This window comes from Eptesicus fuscus, chromosome 6 (assembly GCF_027574615.1).
Source record: "Eptesicus fuscus isolate TK198812 chromosome 6, DD_ASM_mEF_20220401, whole genome shotgun sequence".
Lineage (NCBI taxonomy): Eukaryota > Metazoa > Chordata > Mammalia > Chiroptera > Vespertilionidae > Eptesicus > Eptesicus fuscus.
In genome coordinates this window covers 2893059-2914963 of record NC_072478.1, presented here as the reverse complement: position 1 = coordinate 2914963, position 21905 = coordinate 2893059, and the positions used below count along the sequence as shown (strand labels likewise).

The 21905-nt window shown below is 47.7% G+C and overlaps 2 protein-coding genes across 2 annotated transcripts in view; one reads left to right on the top strand and one right to left on the bottom strand.

The window, feature by feature from the left end:
• Window positions 1–2544, bottom strand: part of USP53 (ubiquitin specific peptidase 53) — a 51335-nt gene extending 48791 nt beyond the window's left edge. Inside the window, exon 1 of the mRNA XM_028130233.2 lies at window positions 2481–2544. The gene's annotated coding sequence lies outside the window, so the exon portion shown is untranslated. The remainder of the gene's footprint in view (window positions 1–2480) is intronic.
• On the top strand, window positions 592–10637 carry LOC129149544 (uncharacterized). The gene is made up of 3 exons (XM_054718301.1): window positions 592–595; window positions 2063–2957; window positions 10401–10637. Exons 1-3 carry the CDS (start codon window positions 592–594, stop codon window positions 10474–10476), a joined length of 975 nt encoding a protein of 324 aa, XP_054574276.1. The 3' UTR covers window positions 10477–10637.
• Window positions 10638–21905: the final 11268 nt, after the last annotated feature.

The window sequence follows — 21905 nt, the reverse complement described above, 5'->3', positions numbered from 1 at the left end:
ATGCAATGGTTTCTAGCGTTGGTGTGTCACAGCCACCTTTTGTAGCTCACGGAGAGCCTATGGACTCCTCAGAAAAATGTTTGTTAATTATGTTAAAATTCAGCTCTAACCACAGGCTCTGGTTTAAAGCATGGAGCCCAGTTTAAGAACTCCTGATAGAAGATACAGGTTAACCTGGAAAAGCAAAGAACAGATACTTTTTGCCTAAATATTCTAAATATGTAGTATTCCTAGTATTAAAAAAATTCATAATAACTTGCCAAGATTAGGGTTTTATATAAAGTTATTTAAAGCTTATCTACTCTTTGAAGATTTTCTCTGTGGTCGTATACAGGTTGCATCCACTTCTTGCTCTTATTATGCGCATATACTGCAATGCAAAATCTAAAATCATTACAGCTACACTAAATTAATAATATACTAATGCCACATTTGTATCATCACTAATTTCTAGCTAGCTCTCCACAGATGACATAAATTAGCTCACTCCTCCTTTTATCCAAGAGCTCGTGAGCAACGTGAGGCCAGATTGACAATCTTTTGGGCCCAAGCATACCAAGCACACTCTGCGTCAGAATGCTTCCAGCTGCAATGGGTAAGCTACCTTCTGCAGGCTGTCTCTGCGGTCTATAATTGAGAAACACCTTGTAGTTAGAGCTGTCAAATAAGAAGACGTGCTAGGTAGTTTAGTACCTAAGCGTCTCTGTAGGATAGCTTAATCTACCACTTCACAGATTTCAAACATATTTTCGGAAAATTGGAGGGTAAAGCAATGTCCTCTGTGGAATGGTAGGCCAGTGAATTCCAAACAGTTCCCGCAGGCAAAATGCCTCTGATTTTGACTTGTAAATGTGTATATCACCTTAAAATAGATCAGATTTTCATAATTTAACTCTCTGTCCTGCTGAAACAAACTTCTAAACCATGTAATTCCAAAATTTATTTCCTGATACTACAGTTTAAAATAAACATTTACTTGACACTAAATAATATAAAAGACCTTGAGTCACAGAACATAATAAATTATGAGTTTTGTGATTTTCTTTTCTTTTTAAGGGAAAAAAGTAAGCTAGGTGGAAAAGGTGCCCCTACCCCATTAAAACAGCTATCTCTTTAGAACCTACTTTTGGTACCATCTAGAGCAAATAATAATATTAATGGATTGCCTATTAGTATCAAGGTCCATGAACAATTTACCATCTACCAAAATTTATAAAAAGTTTTTCAAAAATTAATAGGGAAAAAGAAAGGTCTATTCTTGGGCACTTATTTTTTATACATAACCACCAGTGAGTTTAATTTGTGAACATGTTTCAATAAATCACTTTCATGATTTAGGTCCAGTAATCATGAGCCTAGTCACGTTGTCCGAACAGCTAATTTCAAAATCCTCTAAAATGTAAAACAAAAACAAAAAACTTGTTTTTTCAGGCCATACTTAACTCCTACCTACAGTGAGTTAGTCTATTTGGAATTCTTATGACAATGGCAGATAAATCACATACTGCTTTTGCAAAATAAGTTTTGTTTGTTTAATTTCTCTTTAACAGGACACAGGATCTTTGCCTAGACCATATCATGGAACATTAAAAAAAGGAAAATAAAACTAACAAGTATCAATTTAGCCAAAAGTTCATTTTGTGTAAGCACTTGCTACTCCTTTTAAATACTGAGAATCAGCAATGCTTTTCTTTAAAGAGACCAGAACTAAAAGCGAATCAGACCCTCATCACAAAGAACTTCCTAAGTTTACTGTTGAACATCCCTCAAAAAACAGCCTTGAAAATTCCTTGCGGAAAACCTTCCCTCCCCCCCACCCCCCCACCCCAAACTGGTTTTTCCCAGATAAAGCAACATTTGGCAAATGGCTGGGTGACACGTTAAGCCTTGCAGTGCATTTTGCAAGCCTTAATCAGACCTCGCGCTGATACAGAAAACTTTGTAGCGGGATAACAAACCTCCAAGGCGCTCAGATTGCAGCTCCGGACCCTCCCCAGGCACCTGCGCAGGTACTTCCTGTTCTCCGACGACGTCTAAAACGCTTTGGTAAATGCCCCGTAAGTGACCGTTCGGAGGCTAAACATTAACTTTGGAAGTGACTACCACTACCCAGCAACCAGCAGCCAGAGCTTCCCGCGGGTGGATCCAGTCACCTGTCGTCCCCAGGAGGGCACCAAGCCGCGGACCCCTTTAATAAAGGCAGCTGCTGGGGGCGGCGGCCGGGCAGTGGCGGGCGCCGGCATCCAACGCCCCGAGCGCCCCCGCGGGACGCAGGTCCTCCCGGGCCACTCGCCCGGCGAGGCAGCAGCGCCGCCACCGCGACCCACTCAGCGTGGGCCCTCTGGCCCGGCCAGGAACCCGCGTGGGCCCCGGGAGTGGGGGTCGGACAGGGTCGCGGGGCTGGAGCCCGGTGTCCCAATCGGGCCCGCGGGGTCGCAGGTCGCTGGGTCTCCATCCAGGGACACGTTCCGGAGACTTACCTGGGCTCGGCCCTTCCTCTCCCGCAGGGCGCCCTCCCGATGGCCCAGCGCCGACTCGCGCCAGCACCGGGCTGACACGCCGGCCGCCGCTGCCGCCGCCACCGCCGCCACCGCCGCGCGCGGGGAACTGGAGCACTGGCGACCGGACTCCGCCGCCCCGAGCACGACCCTGCGCACGGAGCATGCGCACACGCAGACACCCCGGGCCTGGCCGGGCAGTGACACCTGCGATCAACAGGTCCCGGCAGCCCCGCCCCTCGGCGCCTCGCGCTCGCCCCGCCTCCTCGGGCTGGCCCCGCCCCCACGCTCACCAGCCGACCCCGCCCCGCCCCGAGTTCCTGGGTCGGACTTGCTGGGCGGTATTCCCGCGGGGGTTCAATGGGGCGCGAGATCCCGCGAGAGCCGAGGTTGGAGCATCTTCCGAAGGCGGGAGCCGGGCGCCGGGCTCGGTCTCGCTGCCGGGCTAGGTGGCTGCAGGTGGGGCTGGCGGTGCAGGCGAGGGCGGGGCGGGCCCTCTCGTGCAGGTCACTCTTCCGCTGGCTCGTCGGAGTGCCCTGAGCTCAGGAAGCGAGTCCCCAGCGCGGGGCTTTGGGTCGGGGTGTTACCTGGGAGCTGCGCGTCTCGCTGGCATCAGACCCTGTGCAGGTACGCGCTTCCCTTCAGCGGTCGGAGGCAGGCGGACCAGTGTGCAGGCGGGTGTATCCCCCGACCGGCTGTTTCGTGGCTGTTAATAAAATGAAAGCTTTCACAGACCTGCTGACCTGGTTAATGGTTAATTGTGGTAAGAAAACTCGGGCTGCCTCCTGACCGTGCTTTCCAACAGGTTTTCAATTACATGCTGCTTGCTTCTTGGGAATTATGCTAAACCTGGTTTCGTAATAAATTGTTTCTTAGGAATAGTAGTAAGAAAAAAAAACAAAACACAACCCACGGTCGTCTTTAGCATTAACGACGCCTCAGTCGGTGGTAAATAGTTTTGGAGCTCCTTCCAAAGCGGGGGCAGGCAGGGCATTGATGTAGGTAAACTCGTAGGCAACTCCAAGTTTATTTGAAGAAATAAGATGATATGGGCGAATAGTACATCGAACTGAATTGAGAATTTCTTGAGCACTTACTGTGTTCTCTTTACTGCCTTAGGCACTGAAGGAAATTCAGTGAAATTTAAGACATGGTTCTTGCCTTCAAGAAATTTAAAACTTTTGAAGGAGGAGAATAAAAACTCTACGTTTTAAAAATAGTAATAATAACACCATGAACTCCTCTGGGCTTCCCTAGTGCCCGTCTCCTGGTTCTGGGACTACCTGGCCGATGCGTGTTAAATGTTCCTCCCTTGCGTGCCCTCTCTAAGCAACAGCATCTTCCTTCGGACCTCACCCAGGTACCTTCGATGTGCCCCACATTGACATCGGCACCTACCATCTCCTACTATGGTGCAGCGTCCCTCCCCACCCACCTGGAACTGAGCCCATTTTCATTCCCTGTTTCAGATACTGGCACCCAGTTGGCCAAGTCAGAAATCCACAAGTTCCTCTCTATTGCTTTTCCTTCATTTCCTCTAGCCTGCTATCCAATTCTGTTGGCTCTTATCTCCTTAAACATCTGTCATACCTGCCCGTCTTAAATCTGCACTCTCCCTTCTTAGTCTGTCAAGTAGTCATCCTCTCTCCTGACTCACCTCCCTGGGACCATCGCAATAGCCTCTAGTTACGTCCCACTCCTGCCCAACCTCCATGCTACCAATAATCTAACATGGAAATCTGATCACGAGATTCCTCTGCCAAAATTGTGCCGGGCGCCCCGTCACCAGCAGAGTCCCTCATGGCCTACGTCCTTTCCCATTTGCTCCACACTCCTGGCTCTTCTGAGATCCATCGTGGTTCCCTCGGGACCCTTCGGGTCTCAGTCCAATACCTGTCTTCTCCATGGAACTTTTCATAACTTTCTGAGACAGACTTGCCCTTCTTTCATCGTTCTGGGGCGTATTTCTATTTTAACCATAGATATTGTACTGTAATTATTTTTCTGCCTTCCTCCCTGGGAGATTACAGAAGAATGCCCACGCAGTTCACCCTGCTCAGGAGTTTGACTAAACCCTGACTGTACACTTTTTTAATCATACAATTTCAAACCTTCTGCCAGTTCTTGGCATGTCTAAGTATTGGGTTTTACATGATGGATGTGTAATAGGTCACAAGTTCAGTGTCAAGAGGTGAATCTGAAGCAAACATGGAGAAAAGGAAAATTGTCCTGCATATTAGGACAGAAATAGGCATTTTAAAATACATTTAAAACCTATGTTGTGACATTCCAAACCGCAGGGGTCCCAGGAAACGTTGTAGTTAGGAATGGCACAACATAGATTTTGAATGTATTGCCTCTGAGAATTACTATTTGTCCTTGACGGGGTGTGTGTGTGTGTTTGATGGTTTGATGCAATAGTTATTTCTGGATGGACCCAAATTTACGAAGAAGGATCTCTGTATATCACACTGGCATAAGATCATACAAGGGGGTGGGCTTGGCATGCCAAAGACCACCTAATGCCATGGCTGGTGTGCTCAGTGGTTAGAGCATTAGCCCATGCACCAAAGGGTCATGGGTTCGATTCCCTGTTAAGGGCACATACGGGGGTTGTAGGTTCACACCCTGCCCCCAGTCGATGTGTCTCTCACATCAATGGTTCTCTCTCTCCCCCCTCCCTCCCTTCCACTCTCTCTGAAAAAAGCAATGAAAAAAAATATCCTCTGAGGAGGATTTTTAAAAAGGACCCCCTCATTGTTCAGCTGAGGCCTAGCCAGAGTGCACCACCTGCACCATCACACTGATACACCTGTTACACTCTTCTGGCGTGAGGTACCTCAGACTCTGGGGAATGTGCTGCCTGTGGCTGGACCCACCCTATCACTGATGAGCAGCAGGAGTAGTGATGTTCCATCCTGAGGCGCTGGGGTGCTGTAATTCCAGGAGGTGATCCCCAGCTCAGGGCGTGGTGAGCCAGGCCTGAGCTGGGCTGGCTAGAGCAGCCCACGGCTGGAGGAGCAGCAGCTGAAGGGCTGACTCCGGTTTAGATACTAGACAAACTGCTGCTGACAAGTTTTATTTCCTTGCTAGCTAAGGTCCTGGAGGGCAGAGACCATACTTTTGCATTGTTTTATTTCCGGGGCACAGCACAGAGCCTGGCACTGGTGCTTGACAAGTACGTGCTCAGCAGATGGAGTGAAAAATTGGGAGTTTCATTGATTTTTTAGAGAATAGAGACATCTGTGTGGGACAGAATTGTTGGGGGGCGGGGGAGAGCTTCTGTGGGAGGGCACACATGAGCCTCAGCCTGCAGGGTTCACGGTGGTTATGTTGAGGGCATTAGGGAAGAGACATGGCTACTTCAAGAGCAAATTTTTAGAAACAGGAATAAACAAGGCCGGTGTAGGGCTGTGACAGGAAGCCTTTGTATGTTCTTGAACAAGATGATTACTTTGGAATTATATACAGAAGATTTGTAGGGGAAATTATAGCTAAGCAAGAAGATGAGCTAAACAGAGCAATTCCAGAAAAGTCTTCAGGCGGTGACTTGGTAATGAGGTCACCGGAACAACGCAGTCACCGGCCACCACTCCCTCCGGCACACTCAGCCGGTGGCTGGGACGGCCTCTCCTGCCTTTGCCCCAGCCTCGCTGACTGCTCTTCTGTCTCCTTCAGTGCCTGGCCCTGAGATCTCGCTTATCCTCGTTGGTTTAAACCCATTTCCCACACAGGAGCCCAAGGAATCTATTTTGAACATAGACATGTTACTCCCTGACTTAAAAGTGTTCAATGACTTGCCGTTTATATAAAATAAAATCCAAATTCTTGCCAAGGCCTGCAGACCCAGAATGGTCTGTCCCTAGCTCCCGAACAGGGTCTCATACTGTCTGAAGCTTCGCATTCTTAATTCCCTGTGTCTACAGCAGTGGCTCTCAGCCCCCGGGGGGCGGGGGGGGGGGGTTTCCCGGGGAGGCAGGGGCTCCCAGGGGGCATATGGCAATGACCAGAAACACATTTCGGGGTCGGGAGGGCATCGTTATGAGTATCCACTGGGAGAGGCCCCTGCCACAATGGAGAGACAGTCCCCACCCCAGAATTCTATGGTCTAAGACAGTGGTCGGCAAACTCATTAGTCAACAGAGCCAAATATCAACAGTACAATGATTGAAATTTATTTTGAGAGCCAAATTTTTTAACTTAAACTTCTTCTAACACCACTTCTTCAAAATAGACTCGCCCAGGCTGTGGTATCTTGTGGAAGAGCCACACTCAAGGGGCCAAAGAGCCGCATGTGGCTCGCGAGCCGCAGTTTGCCGACCATGGGTCTAAGATGTCAGTAGTGCCAGGGCTGGCCGACAGCACCCTTCTCTGCGTCTCCAATGGCGACTCCTTTCCATCCTCCATTCCGCTGTGGGCCTCCATCCACTGTCCTTTTGATTCCCCTCATACTTACCACAACCTGTGACTGTTGTGCTTACTTATTGGCTTGCTTGCTTATCAACTTACTCACTATTTAGGAAGAAAATCCCACGAAGGCCTGTCTCTCTTGGTCCTTCTGTCTGTAAAGTCTGATACTGTGGCCTGGAATAGGAGTGGGTAGAGTTGTTCAACACCTGAGTTAGCGTCTACGATAAGTCACGGAATGGAAACATAACAATAAGATCTTCTTTTCTTCTTTTTCTTTTTTCCTGTACAACTGAAATGTACAGTCACCAAGAGAAGAGGGCGGGGGCCCCTGGAGAGAGGGTGCCGTGACTGTCCCTGGAAGGCGGCTGGTCACTGTTAGAACTCAGATGCCCTCTGTGAATACGTCCCGAGTAGCTTCTCACAGTTGGAACCGGAAGTACAGTCATGTTATGGCCAAAGTAACTGTTGACTGTGAAATGATAAAAATCGGTCAGAAGGGAAAGAAGGTAAGGGAGAAAAGCACCCAAAAATGAGATAAAACTACAATTTTACTTATTTATCTATTTATTTATTTATTTTGTTAATCCTCACCTGAGAATATTTTTCCATTGATTTTTTGGGAGAGTGGAAGAGAGAGGGAAAGAGGGAGAGAAACATCGATGTAAGAGAGACACATCGATTGGTTGCCTCCTGCATGAGACCTGACCTGGGCCCGGGCCAGTAGGATCCTGCAACAGAGGTACATGCCCTTGACCAGAATCGAACCTGGGATCCTTTGGTCCACAGGCCGACGCTCTACTCACTGAGCCAAACCGGCTAGGGCAGGTTATAATCTTTTTTATTAAGTAATCTCTTAGAAAGTTAGAAGACCTAATTATTTATTTGTAGACTTCTGACAAAGCTGGTAAGAATGTATTTGGAAATGTGGCTAATATACATGTCATTTCCTTTGATTGCGAAAATGTCTGTGGTGGACGTGGATGGCTTTGTCTTCTGCTTTCAGTAACAGAGCCAGGCCACTTAACCACAGCGTGGGCATAGCGCCAAGGGGGGATTTCTCCCTCTTCTGGCCACGGTTCTTGGTAGGAGTGACTCAGGCTAATTAGCATCCTTTCCCAGGAGTTTTCACATTAGAACTTGCAGGAAAGATCCCTTTTTTCTCTGATTGCAAAGCTGTAGAGAGGTGAGCTGCTGAGGTGATGGGCCTTGCCATGGAGTAGCTGGTCGGGAAGAGTAAGAGTAAGATGTGGGGAGGAGAGAGAGCCCTGAGGGTCCTCTTATAAAATAGGGGTTTCCAGGGGCGAGTGTTCACTGGACCCCTCAACGCTTAGCAGCGTGACATCTTGTTACACATCAGGAGATCAAACTCAGTGTCCATGGCGTCTTACGTACCAGCCCACATTTGCTAGTTAACCACAGTTAGTGGTTGAACCAGTGGACTCGGTAATTTTTGCTGACTTACTGTCAGCTTAGGCGATTTCATTACCCTTCTGTGTTATTTCACGTTGAAACATTCTAATTGTCTTATCTGCAAAATGGGGATGAGAAGTAATACTTACACCTGATGTCCTTTGACAAGGCCCCAGATGAAAGCAGCTGTAAGCCCTGTGCTGTGTTATTAGGGCCATTACTGCTGTTCTGATGATTGCTGCTGTCGTCGATGATAGCGTGGTGCCCTAGGAACCTAGATGTTGTTTTCCTTGCTGTGGTGTGTACTTACGACAACCTCAGAGACCCAGGAGGCTTCAGATGCCCTCTGGTCCGGCCTCCCCTCCCTGATGGGTTTCTCCGACCTCTGTTCCAATGTGGCGACAGGGACGGAAACGCTGAAGGTTCCAGGGGCCGCCTGTTCCTCTTTAAGACTTCCTCAGCTCTTCCGAAATGTTCGTCCCAGCGAGTTTCATCCACCTCCCAATAGTGTCCACAGGCTGTCTTACTTTTGTTCTCTGTGGCCACAGAAATCTGTACCTGTTCTCCTTCCTGTAAGACGCTTCAGCTTTGAAAACATCTCTTGTGTTTCCAGCTAAAAATACTCAGTTCTCTCAATTGTTGAAGGCCTGGTACATATTAAACTAATCAAACCAGTTCATCTCATCCTACAAAGGATTTAACGGACATTCTTAACAAAGTAAGTGAAATAAAGTGAATTCTAGTATATACTATAAAGCAGTGGTCAAATATTAATCAGAGAAGGAATCAGAGCTACGGGCAATTAAAATGCAAGTGGAACGTAAGAGAATGAGATCAAAAGGACAGACATACGCATGAGCCTGTGGCTTCAACTGGTTTGGCTCTGAACTGAGATCAGAAGTGACTGTGACATTGAAGTTATCAGTAACAGGAAGGCATTTTTCTGTCATCACCTAAAACACTGCTTTCCCCCACGTGGGCCTGCCGCCATCCAAGGAGGCTCTTATCAGTGTGCACTGACAATGGGCTCATCAACAAGTCCCAGTCCCTCCTGATGCCCTGAATTCACACTGCACTTTCATTATCAGCTTCGGAAAAAATGTGGCATCCAAAAATAAAACGAGGTTTTTACAATCGGCCAGATTTATGGTTTGGGGGAATTATATCCTCTCTGGGTGTTTTTATCGGGACAGTTTAAGATTGTTTTAACTTGTTTCACAACTATGTCACTTTGTTAGCCAATGGAAGTTTATGTTCAAAATACTGAATTTTTATTGTTTTTTGTGTTTTTTTTGTGTGAATTTATATTAAGCCAGGTTCCCCAAATCTTAATGCTGTTAGTTTTTTAGACACAAATGTTTATACTTCCTCAGAACACAAGCAACTTCATCATCTGTTTCTTTTCTTTAAAACATCCTTTTAGATCTTGAAGGTTTTTTGTTGTTGTTTTTAAATATATTTTTACTGAGGAAAGAGAGGGAGAGAGAGATAGAAACATCAATCATGAGAGAATCATTGATCGGCTGCCTCTTGCACGCCCCTGTTTGGGATCAAGCCCGCAACCTGGGCATGTGCCCTGACCGGGAATCAAACCGTGACCTCCCGGTTCATAGGTCACACTCAACCACTGAGCCATGCCGGCGGGCAGATATTGAAGTTTTAACCATATTGCATCGGATTCACTGCTCTGCCTAGAGTTTTGTGTTGCCAAGTTAGGACCTTCTTTGTCTTCAGCTGAATCGTTGGGGCAGATGTCGAAGAAGGCTGGACTCCTGACACTCAGCTTGAGCTGGAATCCACGTTCACCCGGGTGGCAGCATTAAAACTGTTTAGAAAGCCAAGAAGAGACCATGTCCCAGGCAGCATGGTGCCGTAACAACACGCCTCTAGACCCGGACAGACCTAGGTGCAGGTCCTGACCTTGCCACTTAGATTCTGCGTGGCCCTGAGCGGTTACTAACTTCTCCTAACCACAGTCTCTCATCTGGATGCTGCCGCGGTCCTAGCTGGTCCCCAGGATTAGTAGGGTTGCCAACCCCCTGTGGGCATTTCTTTGCCTGGTTTTTAATTTCTTTCTTTCAGTGTTTGTAACCCGAGAGAAAGGATGAAAGGAACGGTCGTGGAATCACTTGTGTTCAACAGCAACCTGATGCCATAGAACGTTGGAGGGAGACTGTGGACGTCTTACCAAGTAGCTGCCTGGCTGTGGGCTGGTGACTTCAGCTCTTCTAACCTCTCTTTCCTGATCCAGAAATGGAAGGATTGGATGACAGACTTCTAAATGTGCATTAAATAACGACTGGGGACAAGACCCCTACATTTCTGTTCCCAGTCTTTATTTCATTCCAAAATGTGCGTCAGAAACCAGGTGCCTTATGCAGATTGTTTTACTTAACTTCCCAAACAGTCCTGGTATTACCACTTAGATATATTACATCCTTATCTTAGAGACAGTGCAGCGAGGTCCCCGGCACACGTCAGGCAGGCAGGAACCTGCCTGGTGGCGCCGTGGCGGTTGCATTAGCAGAAATGAGCAAGGCAGTATGGCCTCCACTAAAAAACACAGAACTAAAACATCTAGAGATTTTGTCATTAAGCCATTCACTAGGTTTTTTTGTACATAAATATCTCTATTTATAAAACACATTTTATAACATATCTTCCTATATAATAAAGAGGTAATATATAAATTGACCATCACACCCTCACACAAGATGGCGCCCCCATGTGGTCACAAGATGGCTGCCACAAGACGGCCGGCAGGGGAGGGCAGTTGTGGGTGATCGGGCCAGCAGGGGCGGGCAGTTAGGAGTGACCAGGCCATCAGGGGATGGCAGTTAGGGGCGACCAGGCTGTCAGGGGAGGACAGTTGGGGGGGACCAGGCCTGCAGAGGAGGGCAATTGGGGGCAACCAGGCCAGCAGGGGAGGGCAGTTGGGGGTGATTGGGCCAGCAGGGGAGGGCAGTTGGGGGCAACCAGGCCTGCAGGGGAGGGCAGTTGGGGGCAACCAGGCCAGCAGGGGAGGGCAGTTGGGGGTGATTGGGCCAGCAGGGGAGCACTTAGACATTGATCAGGCTGGCAGGGGAGTGGTTAGGTGGTGATCAGGCTGGCAGGGGAGTGGTTAGGTGGTCAGGCTGGCAGGGGAGTGGTTAGGTGGTGATCAGGCTGGCAGGGGAGTGGTTAGGTGGTGATCAGGCTGGCAAGCGGTTAGGGGCAATCAGGCAGGCAAGCAGGTGAGTGGTTGGGAGCCAGCAGTCCCAGAATGTGAGAGGGATGTCCCAGATTGGAGAGAGTGCAGGCTGGGCTGAGGGACACCCCCCCATCCCCCAGTACACGAATTTTATGCACGGGGCCTCTAGTTTTATATATAATATTCGTTAGAATCGTAGCAATGGGAAGGATCTGGGAGACTAGTTTAAGATCTCTCACTGTGCAGGCAAGGAAACTTAAGCTCATGGAGGCAGACTTACCCAAGCTCATGCTGGACACACTAAGCCAGGACTGTGGGCCAGTCCTGAACCCTCGGAAGGGCCTGGTGTCAAATAAACTCGGAAGTTTCATGGGAGATGGTGTTGTTGCTTCAAGCACAGTGACCTCTCTTGTGTTCGAGTTTTGGCACCTGGGTGCCCTCTGAAAGTCCAGGGGAGGGGATGTGGGAGAAGTCGGGCCGAGACCGCCTCTTCTGAACTGGGTTGTTCTCTCACTTGAAGCACACGAAGGTGTTTGGAAATTTACCAGATGTATTTTCCCACCCTTCGGGAACCTGACCAGGCTAAGCCTCTGTGATAAGTGCATACATTCACACACACTCACACACACACTCACCCACGCACACTACCTCTCCCACTGGCTTGTTTTTGAAGCAGCTCTTTGGAAATACAATAGGAAAATAACACCTTGTCCTTTGCTCACAGCTATTGGCCTAAGGGCTGAAGCCACCAGAGGAAGTTGCCCAGAGAGCGTGTCTTTGTAAAGGTGACAGAAATATTCAGGGCACCAGTGTTTCCAAGTTCAACTTCCTTGTTGAAATCACTTCACACGCAAAAGGAAAGAGGGAAATAAGACACATTTTTGATAGAGTGAAAATTGTTGGAAAGGTCTCGGGTATAGAAGGCCTTCCAAGAACTACAGGTGTACACAGAGGCAGGATTCCGGGCACCGAGTTTATTTCTCACGCTGCCTGTTAGTGCTCAAGTCTTTCATTCTCTCATCCAAGAAACAAGCCCTAAGCCCGAAATTGCACTGGAAAAATAAACAACAGCAATTAACTCTTGGCAAACAGTATCCCTGGATTGTATGTGAGAGCCTTGTTGTACATTTTAAAGTCAAAGTTTTCAGATTAAATGGTTTTGTACAAGTTTTGTCCCACTTTCAAATTCTTCTCATTCAGGAGAACTCTCCTCAAATTGGGTAGAGCAGTTTTAATGGGATGGAGAGAAGCCATTTCAGTCGCTACAAACACTGCTAACACTTTAACTTTCCAATAGCAACAGTAGCTTTCAGCCTAGAGGAAGCGGCATCTTTTAAGTTTCGATTTTGCTCACGTGACATACATAAAACAAACCAAACGTTCATGAGACAACACTGTTATTGTGAGAGGTGTGCTCTGATATTTTATTTTACTTTATTTTTCTCGTTTGAAAGCAGCCAATCACACCCGATGGAACTGCTTTCTAGACCCCTTAGCAGAACACAACTAGACTTTGAGAGACTCAGAGCAGGAGGTTTTTATGGAAGGACCATGTTCACTCTTCAATACCGTGTGGGAATTTACTCCCTTCCGTTTGAACATCGTGTGATGTTTTCACATGAACAGTTTTCTACGATGGAAGTCAAACTTCTTGTCCAGTCTTCTTTCTCTGTGGTTAATACATAAGGTACCCAGATTACATAAGGCTGTATCCGGACAGACATTCATCAGTATGAAACCACGTCCTGTGTGTCCGCAGAGGATGTGTGGAGCGTGACCATGGGGGCTGTGTTTGGCCGAGGCAGGAGACAGAACAAGATAGTGGGAGGGGCGTTAGACCAGAAGCAGGGTTCCTGGTCCTAATGTGAGCCATGCAGTGTGAGATGGGGCTCGTTTCTTAACCACTCTAAGTCCCCGTCTGTAAAAAGGACTTGATGTAGAATATTATAAAATAGTGTCCAATTCTAAAATTCTTCGATTCTAAGCAAATGGTTGTTTAAGCCAAAGGAGTGTTTCATTATGCTATTAACATAGTATTAGTGAATTGTATTGGACAAGATAGTAACTCGCTTTCTTTGCTTCTTATTATAATATCAAAATATTAATATCCTCTGACTCTGCTGACAGGGCCAGTTAAGTCAACATCAGGGTATGGGATAATACAAATGGGATGGTCTAATGCAGCCTGGTAATTATAATATTAACCATAATGGATGCATGTATATATAAATGCATCTGGCACCATGATAATTTTAGTGTTGCTAGGCATCTTAGTCTGTTCAGGCCACTGTAAACAACAGACATTTATTTCTCACAGTTCTGGAAACTGGGAAGTCCAAGATCAAAACCCCAACAGATTCATGTGTGGTGGGAGCTGCTGCGGGTTCAGAGGGCTGCTGTCTGTGTCCTTTGTGTGTGGGTCTCATCACCTCGCAAAAGCTTCACCTCCTAACCCCATCACATTGGAAGTTAGGGTTTCAACATGCCCATTTTAGGGGAACACGCCTTTGTGTGTGGGGAGGGGGGGTGATGGGGTGGGGAGGGAGGAGAGGTGAGGTGCGCTGTGGGTCTCTGTCATAAGGGCACTAATCCCACAACGAGGGGCTCCACCCTCACGACCTCATCACCTCGCAAAAGCTTCACCTCCTAACCCCATCACATTGGAAGTTAGGGTTTCAACATGCCCATTTTAGGGGAACACGCCTTCAGTCTGTGGCATTGTAAGTTTCATATGTTCCTAATAGATTTTGATGAGTTTGTGAGGAAGCTTACTGTAATGAATCGTACACCATGTTCACCCCTCTTTCCATGTATCAGAAGTACAGAAGAATACGTTTATTAAATAAATGCAGTCCCTTTGACTTCCCGTTCCCAGATAGCTTCTGAGCCTGGCGTGCTGTGTGGCCAGCAGCGAGCCCTGCCCAGGAGGCTGGACCTGAGGCACATCAGCTGTGGTGTAGAATCATCAGCAGCCCCAGTTTTGCATACAGGGAGAAGTAACGTAAAATGAATATTAGAAACTGAGTATTTTTATTTTATTTTTAATTATTTTTTTATTGATTTCAGAGAGGAAGGAAGAGGGAGAAAGAGAGAGAAACATCAATGATGAGAGAGAATCATTCATTGATCAACTGCCTCCTGCACAATGGAATGGAGCCAGCAACCCAGGCATGAGTCCTGACCAGGAATCGAACCGTGACCTCCTGGTTCATAGGTCAACACTCAACTACCGAGCCACACTGGCCGGGCAGGAACTGAGTTTTTAAATTAAGCTTGAGATTCATGGGAGAAGCTCTACGTGAGAAAGATGGTTTCTGCCCAATGAGGGATGACTCAGCACAGGGATCCCGAGGGTTGTCCTCTCTGCTCTCACCCCAGACTCTCCTCATGCAGCCCTAGTCCACTCTGCCCTCCCATTGCCGGAGCCCAACATGCTTTTCTTAAATTAGTGCACAACTCCATCCTACATCTCCTGGGTCTCACATGAGGCCATCCAATTTCCAAGTCTGCACTACTGGACTAATACTTGGAAGAGGAAAGGAGGAGAGAAAATGAGAGGAAGGAAGGAAGGGGAGAGAAACATTGATGTGAGAGAAAAATATTGATTGGCTGCCTCCTGCATGCCTCCTACTGGGGATCAAGCCCACAGCTGGCGACCTTTCGATGCATGGATGATGCTCAACCACTGAGCAACACCAGCCAGGGCCCAATCTGCTGACGTTAAAATAAGGAGATTGTCCTGTATTGTCCACGTGGGTTCAAGTGTAATAACACGAGCCCTTAGAAGTGGAAAGCCTTTCCCGGCTGCAATCACAGAGATGGAACATAAGAGGCAGGAGAGAGTCGAAGCATGAGTGGGACTTGACCAGCCATTCTGGCTCTGAAGATGGAGAAAGGGGGCCCTGAGTGAATTAATGGGCTGGACTCTGGAAACTGGAATGGCCATCACCTGACAGCCAGCAAGGAACAGGTGACTGCAGTCTACAGCCACAGGACTGAATTTGGCCAATAATACAAATGAGCAAGGAAATGGATGCTCCCCTCCAGCCCGCAGATGGAAATGCAGCCCTGCGGCACCTTGAGGTGAGCCCAGGGAGGTCTGTGTTGGACTCTGACCTGCAGAGTTGTGTTGTTTTAGGCAGGGTCTAGCCCGCTGTGCAGTCCAGGGAACATTCGTCAAGGCTGCTGCGGGATCCTTGAGCCCAAGTCAGCTGCAGGAGAGGTCCTACGTTTTCCAGAAACAGGTCTGCCCTAATGTCATTGTCATGGTTGGTCTCTGGCGGGGAGCACACCATGAAGGGCTGTGCATATATGTTCTTTAGCTAATCCCTTCACCTTCTTTATCCATTTTTTATTTTGCTAATAACAGTAACTAACATCTACCAAGCCCTTACCATGTATTGGGTAATGTATTTTAGAATGCAGTATTTTTAAGGTAGATACTAGTATGCTCCCCATAATTCAGATACATTTATTTATTTAACAAGTGTTTAGGATTCAGCAGTTAATAAAAAGGCACGTCCCTGCCATGGGGGCGTTCATTCTGGCAGGTGAGATAAGCGATAGAGGAGTAAACGCCTGGATTCTGTGTGGCGGCCATGAGCCCGGAAGCAGTTCAGTTAGTAAGTGACCCAGGGCCCAGTTCTGTGCACTGGGACTGCCTTTGTGACATTCTGGCCGAGGCTTCCCTTCACGGGCTGCTCCCAGCTGCCGGGGTCGTTCTCAGCATCTAGAAGGGTTCTGGAATCTGGAGAAGGGGCTGCAAGTAAATTAAATAAACTAGACATGAAATATAAATTTGGAAGGCATTTTGGGGGAGCCAGAGGAAGCTTAGTTCTAGTGACTAAGTTCTTCCAGTCTCCAAACCTAGGGCTTTTTATTCACACATTTTTCCCTCTAGCAAAGCAGATATACATATCAAAGGTAAGGCCTGGTAAACAATAAAAAGATTATCAGGTTGGAGGAACTGCCTTTGGCTGTTCCAGCAGCAGGCAATAATATATGCAGATTTTCAGCCCTGTTGAAGCTGTCCATCAGCCTTCTGATGAACTTCTCACATTTATTATGCTAACTACTGGAATTTGCTTTCAGCACCCAGCCACAGACTCACCGGGACAGACCTGTTTCTGGAAAACATAGGACCCCTCCTACAACTGATGGGCTCAAGGATCCCCCAGTGGCCTTGATGAAACTTCCCAGGTCTGCACAGCAGACTAGAACCTGCCTACTTCTAGAACACCCCATGTCTAGAACACACCCGTGTCTAGAACATGCCTACTTCTGGAATGCACCTGTGTCTGACCCTGCCCCCTGACCAATCAACGGGGCCTTGAACGTTCCCCCCGCCCACTGCTTTGGACCCCCAATAAAGCCTGTGTTCCCCCAAAGCGTGCTCTCTCTCTCCCGCCGCAGCGCCGGTGATTGTTGGAGACGGGAACTCGTGCTAGCACGAATAAAACTTCTCTTGCTTTTGCATCGGGCTCGGCTCCTTCCTGGTGGGTTTTTGGGGATCCTGAACACTGGGCATAACATTTGGGGGCTCGCCCGGGATCCCCAAGCCCCCCCCCCCCAGGAGGGACCCCCAAACCCGGAGAACCTGACTGGCCACGGTAAGTGTCTATTTGGCTTTTGTCTCTTGTGTGAGCTCGAATCTGAATCTCTGGCAGTGCCCGAAGCGGTCTAGGTGGACGCATTGGAGGACCATGGGCGGGAGGAATCAGGAGACGTCTGGATCCTCCTTCAGGAGGGACGTGTATTCCCCTCACGAGGGACGTGTATTCCCCTCGAGCTTCTGGGACGAGGTGGGTCGCTCCCGCCGGTCGGCGTGAGACCGTCGTCTAGCTTTCGGTTTTGCTTCCATGGAGTTGGAAGACTGTTCTTTGGGGCCCTTTGTCTGTGTTTGTGTTTCTCTGTTTTATTTTGTGGACTTACTGGATGGCCATTATGGGACAGACTCAGCCCACTCCAAGTGAGTGGAAAGGGGAGCTTGATCACCCCTCCCCCCGCCCCCCCCCCCAGAGGCCATAGAGCTTCTCAGGCAAATTAATCAGGAATCAGTAATCAGGTGACTGTTTAAACTCTGGTAAATATCTAGTAGGAGTCAAAAACTCAGACTGTTTGGTATATAAATATAAATGTGAGAGTATTTGTTATCTCTTTGTTATCTCTTTCTGCTGTTTAATTTATTTAAAGATAGGGCGGACCTGCTGTGACGGAATGCAAAAGTCTTTAGCAGCTGCTGAGACACCTTTTTCTCAGAGTCTTTTGTTCTCCGTCAGAGAGGGAATCAGCCCACTTAGCTAATAAAAATTCCTCTCTCTGTTTGTATAAGTAAAGGTTTCAGTTTGCTCTGATTTGTGAATTTGCTGTATTAAATTTAATTTTAAAGTCCTAGGGTTGATTTAAAAGTATACATTTGTAACATTTCAAAGAACAAAGAACTTTTATTTATGGCTTTCTTATCTCTTTTGGTGGTCAGAGACTTCCCAGGGGCAGGGCTTACAGCTCCGAAGGGCGGAGAGATTTACAGGCCCTTTCCCTGCCTGTGACATCATAGTCCAATGTGGAACTAAGGCTGAAGTTATCATTAACTCTCTATAGACCCGTTAACCGTTTGTTTAACTTAACTGTTTTCAGTTATTTATTAGGATCCTCATAGAGGACATAACCTGGTCTTTCCCTTCCTCTCTCATCCTGATTCTGATAGCATCTGTAACTGGATTAAAGATCTTTTCTTTCAGGAGGCCATCCTGGCTTTCAGCTCACAAGAAATCCCCTCCTGCGAGAGGAGAGAGGGACCCCCCAGAAGGGGCCAGAGGCTCTCCCTCCCAACAGGTGTTTGTTTTGTGTTTTTTCGTGTTGGTGTCAGGACTGTTTGTTTTGTCTTTTTATCTTGTGTTTGTCTGTCATATTTAGGCCCTATGTGTGTATTATTTGTTGAATTTTGATTTGTCAAGGTTTTGTCAGTTTGTTGTCAGTCTGTTAAAATCCTCTTGGAGGACATTGAGTGGTTTGTCCCTTCCTGTTTAACCTTTGTGTGATTGGATTACTGAGCTTTTTATCAAGGTTCCTTGCAAGGTTTTGCCTCTATGTGTAACCTGTCCCTCCCTGACTAAGCATTTTTTCCCCAGGTCAACGCCATACTGAAGGATAACTTTCCCCTCACAGTCCCTGGAATATTAGTCTTGTTTCCTTTGTCCAACATGAGTGCCATTTCTGTTTTGCTGAAACATGGGTCAAGAATCCTGTCCTGGGATGTGGGAAAGGGAGGCCCCCATCAGGGGACTTAGAGGCAGTGTTCCTGTTATCTGCTCAGATCCCAAGACTATAAGAATACTTGTTTACTGAAATGGTATAAGTACAGATGTTTGTTTGATATTTTGTTTATCTGCCTGGTTATAATTATTTGTTCATATGTAGAAGTCTGTGAGAAGAAAAAAAAAAGAAACATTTAATTTGTTTAAGGCTGAGTGTTCTGACACATAGCAAATCGCCCCGAGTGGCCACTGGGATTTCTTTTTCCCAGGGGTGCTTGCTCTGTGTCAGAGGGGGAATCGGCCTGCCTAACAACATTTCTGTCTATGTTTATTCATTTTGAGGTATAATGTTGTAACAATTGTGCTCCAAAAAAAAAAGGTTAAAAGCAGGGACCAAATTTTAAAGTTAACTATTTACAAGAAGGAAGCCGGAGCTGGCAAAGTCACCAAGTCTGCCCAGCAAGCTCAAAAACTAAATGAATCTTATTTCTGACACCTGCCACCACCCAGTCTTAATCAGTGGTGGAGGAACGGTCTCAGAAGTGTTTGTCCCAATTGTCCATTTAAGTTTGATATGATTAATGATTACAGTACATTGTAAAACCTTCAGAAGGAAAGGAAAATATTTTGTGGGCCACTTGGTCCTTGTATGTATATGTCATCTCTTAAGTTACAGTTTTAAGATCAGTAATTTTTAATAGAAACACACTCACGCAGAGTGGCTTTTCAGAAAGATCAGGGAGTCTGATTGCAGTGTAGAGGTCACTGGTTCCCCCATGCCACCTTCCCTGGCAGGAGGCAAGCGCTTTTCCCAGTGGACTGCCAGATGAAAACGCCTCGGTGGGAACACCTCCTTCGCCACCTGGGACCCTAGCCACACTCCCTGCCTCTGCCCACCCGGTGCCCATCCCCCCTGAGCCCTCAACTGACAGGGTTTTGAGTAGCTGGAGGTGGCTGTGAGGAGGGACATTCCCTTGTGACCCCCTGTACCCCAATGAGACCCAAGAACCCTCAGCGACTCCTTGGACACTTTTCACCATGTTCTGTTAGGGGGCTTAAAGGCGGCAGCTAGAAATTCCCCCATTCCCCTTTTCAGGCTTATCTGAGGCTGAGATCTTTATCTCTAGGAAAAATGTGGCAGTTTGAAATTCAAGCGGCTGGAGGGAGTGGCTGGGCCTGCTCCCTTCTCCCTCTGCCTTTTCTAAATATTTTAAAATAATGGAAGGTTTGAGGCATGGTTATGCATTTTTGAAGGACATAGAAAGAAGGTTTGAAGGCTAATTTGAAATTGTGAAATTTGTGAAGGTTTGTGTATGTGGTGAGAAGGGGAACAGAGAAATGTTGGAAGGAAGAAAAAGCCAGCAGCAAATAGGAAGGAATTAGTATGCCTATTGTAAGAAGCAGGGGCACTGGAAGAGAGAATGTCCTGGCAGGTTAGCTAGAGAAGCAGAAAGGGGAGACTCAGACTCCAAGGGTCTTTAACTTAGAGGAAGAGGACTGATAGGACCGGGGTTCCTTTCCATTAAGCCTCCAGAGTAACCTTACAAGTGGGGGGCAAACCTGTTAGTTTCCTGGTGGACACTGGAGCAGCCTATTCAGTCTTGACAGAGCCGATGGGACCCATAACCTCTAAGAAGACAGCAGTCCAGGAAGCCACCAGACAAACTGCCTATTTTCCTTGGACATCAAAAAGGACTGTAGAACTTGGAAGGAACACGGTAACGCATTCATTTCTGGTCATGCCAGAATGTCCATACCCCCTGTGTAGATGTGACCTCCTACAGAAACTATTTAGACGTGCCACCATATCCTTTGATGAGGATGAAGCGAGAATTCCTAAGGGCAGTTGGATACTACAACCTATGGATACCAGGGCTCACGGAGATCACTAAACCTACTCAAGTACTAGGGAAATGCAGCCGCTGAACTGGACTGAAGTGGAACAATGGGCCTTTGAGGAGCTAAAGAAGGCTCTCGTCTCAGCACCTGCCCTAGCCTTGCCAGACGTCACTAAGCCCTTCCACCTCCACGTGAGTGAGGTAAGGGGCATTGCCAAAGGGGTTCTCACTCAGACTCTAGGTACCTGGAAGAGACCTGTAGCCTATCTGTCTAAGAGGCTAGACCCCGTGGCAGCAGGGTGGCCAGCGTGCCTCCGGGCAGTAGCCACCACAGCATCGCTGGTAAAGAAGGCAGATAAGCAGACTCTGGGCCAGGAACTAGCCCTAATAATACCCCATGGTGTGGAGGCCCTCCTTCGAGGTGCTCCAGAGAGATGGATGTCAAACACCAGGATCACCCAGTGCCAAGCTCTTCTCCTGGACCAGCCCTGCTTCCGGTTCCATAAGACACTGGCCATCAACCCTGCCAGCCTGCTTCCAGATGATGATCCAGAGGAACCCATTCATGACTGCACAGAGGTAACAGATGCAGTACAAACAGCTCGCCCAGACCTGACAGATGCCCCGCTATCATCACCAGACAAGGTACTGTTCACGGTTGGGAGCAGTTATGTTCAGGATGGCATCCGATGTGCAGGGGCAGCGGTAGTCACCCTGGACCGCACCATTTGGGCGCAGTCCCTGAATAGGGGAACCACGGCACAAAAAGTCGAACTTTTGGCCTTAATCCAGGCCCTTCGATGGGGACACAGTGCCATCCACCGGGAAAGAGGGTTACCAACTGCAGCGGGAAAGGACATTAAAATTAAGGAAGAGATTTTAGCCTTATTGGAGGTCATCTGGCTCCCAAGGGCAGTTGCAATAGTGCACTGCAAAGGACATCAGAAAGGGGAGACAATTGAAGCCAGAGGAAATAGAGCCGCAGACCAAACTGCCAAGGAAGCCGCCCTAAAACCAGTGGGGCCTTTACAAGTTTTAGTAGCCCTGCCGGACCTGGACCTACAGCAGACCCCCTCCTACACCAAACAAGAGGAGGAATTGGCAGAACAGAAACAAGCCATCAAAGGACCAGATGGTTGGTAGACCCTACCAGATGACAGACTGTTGGTCCCAGAGGCTCTAGGTCGGACGTTAGTTGCCCAGTTACACCAGGCTACCCACATAGGCGTAGATGAGGTAATAAAAGCATAGTCACTAGAAGTACTGTCTGTGCACAGATAAATACTAAGCAAGGTAAGAGGGT

Excerpts from the sequence above, each read along its gene's own strand:
- LOC129149544 (XM_054718301.1), top strand. Across the intron at positions 2,958-10,400 it reads GCCGGGCTAGGTGGCTGCAG|TGTTTGTAACCCGAGAGAAA; the intron begins GTGGGGCTGGCG and ends TCTTTCTTTCAG.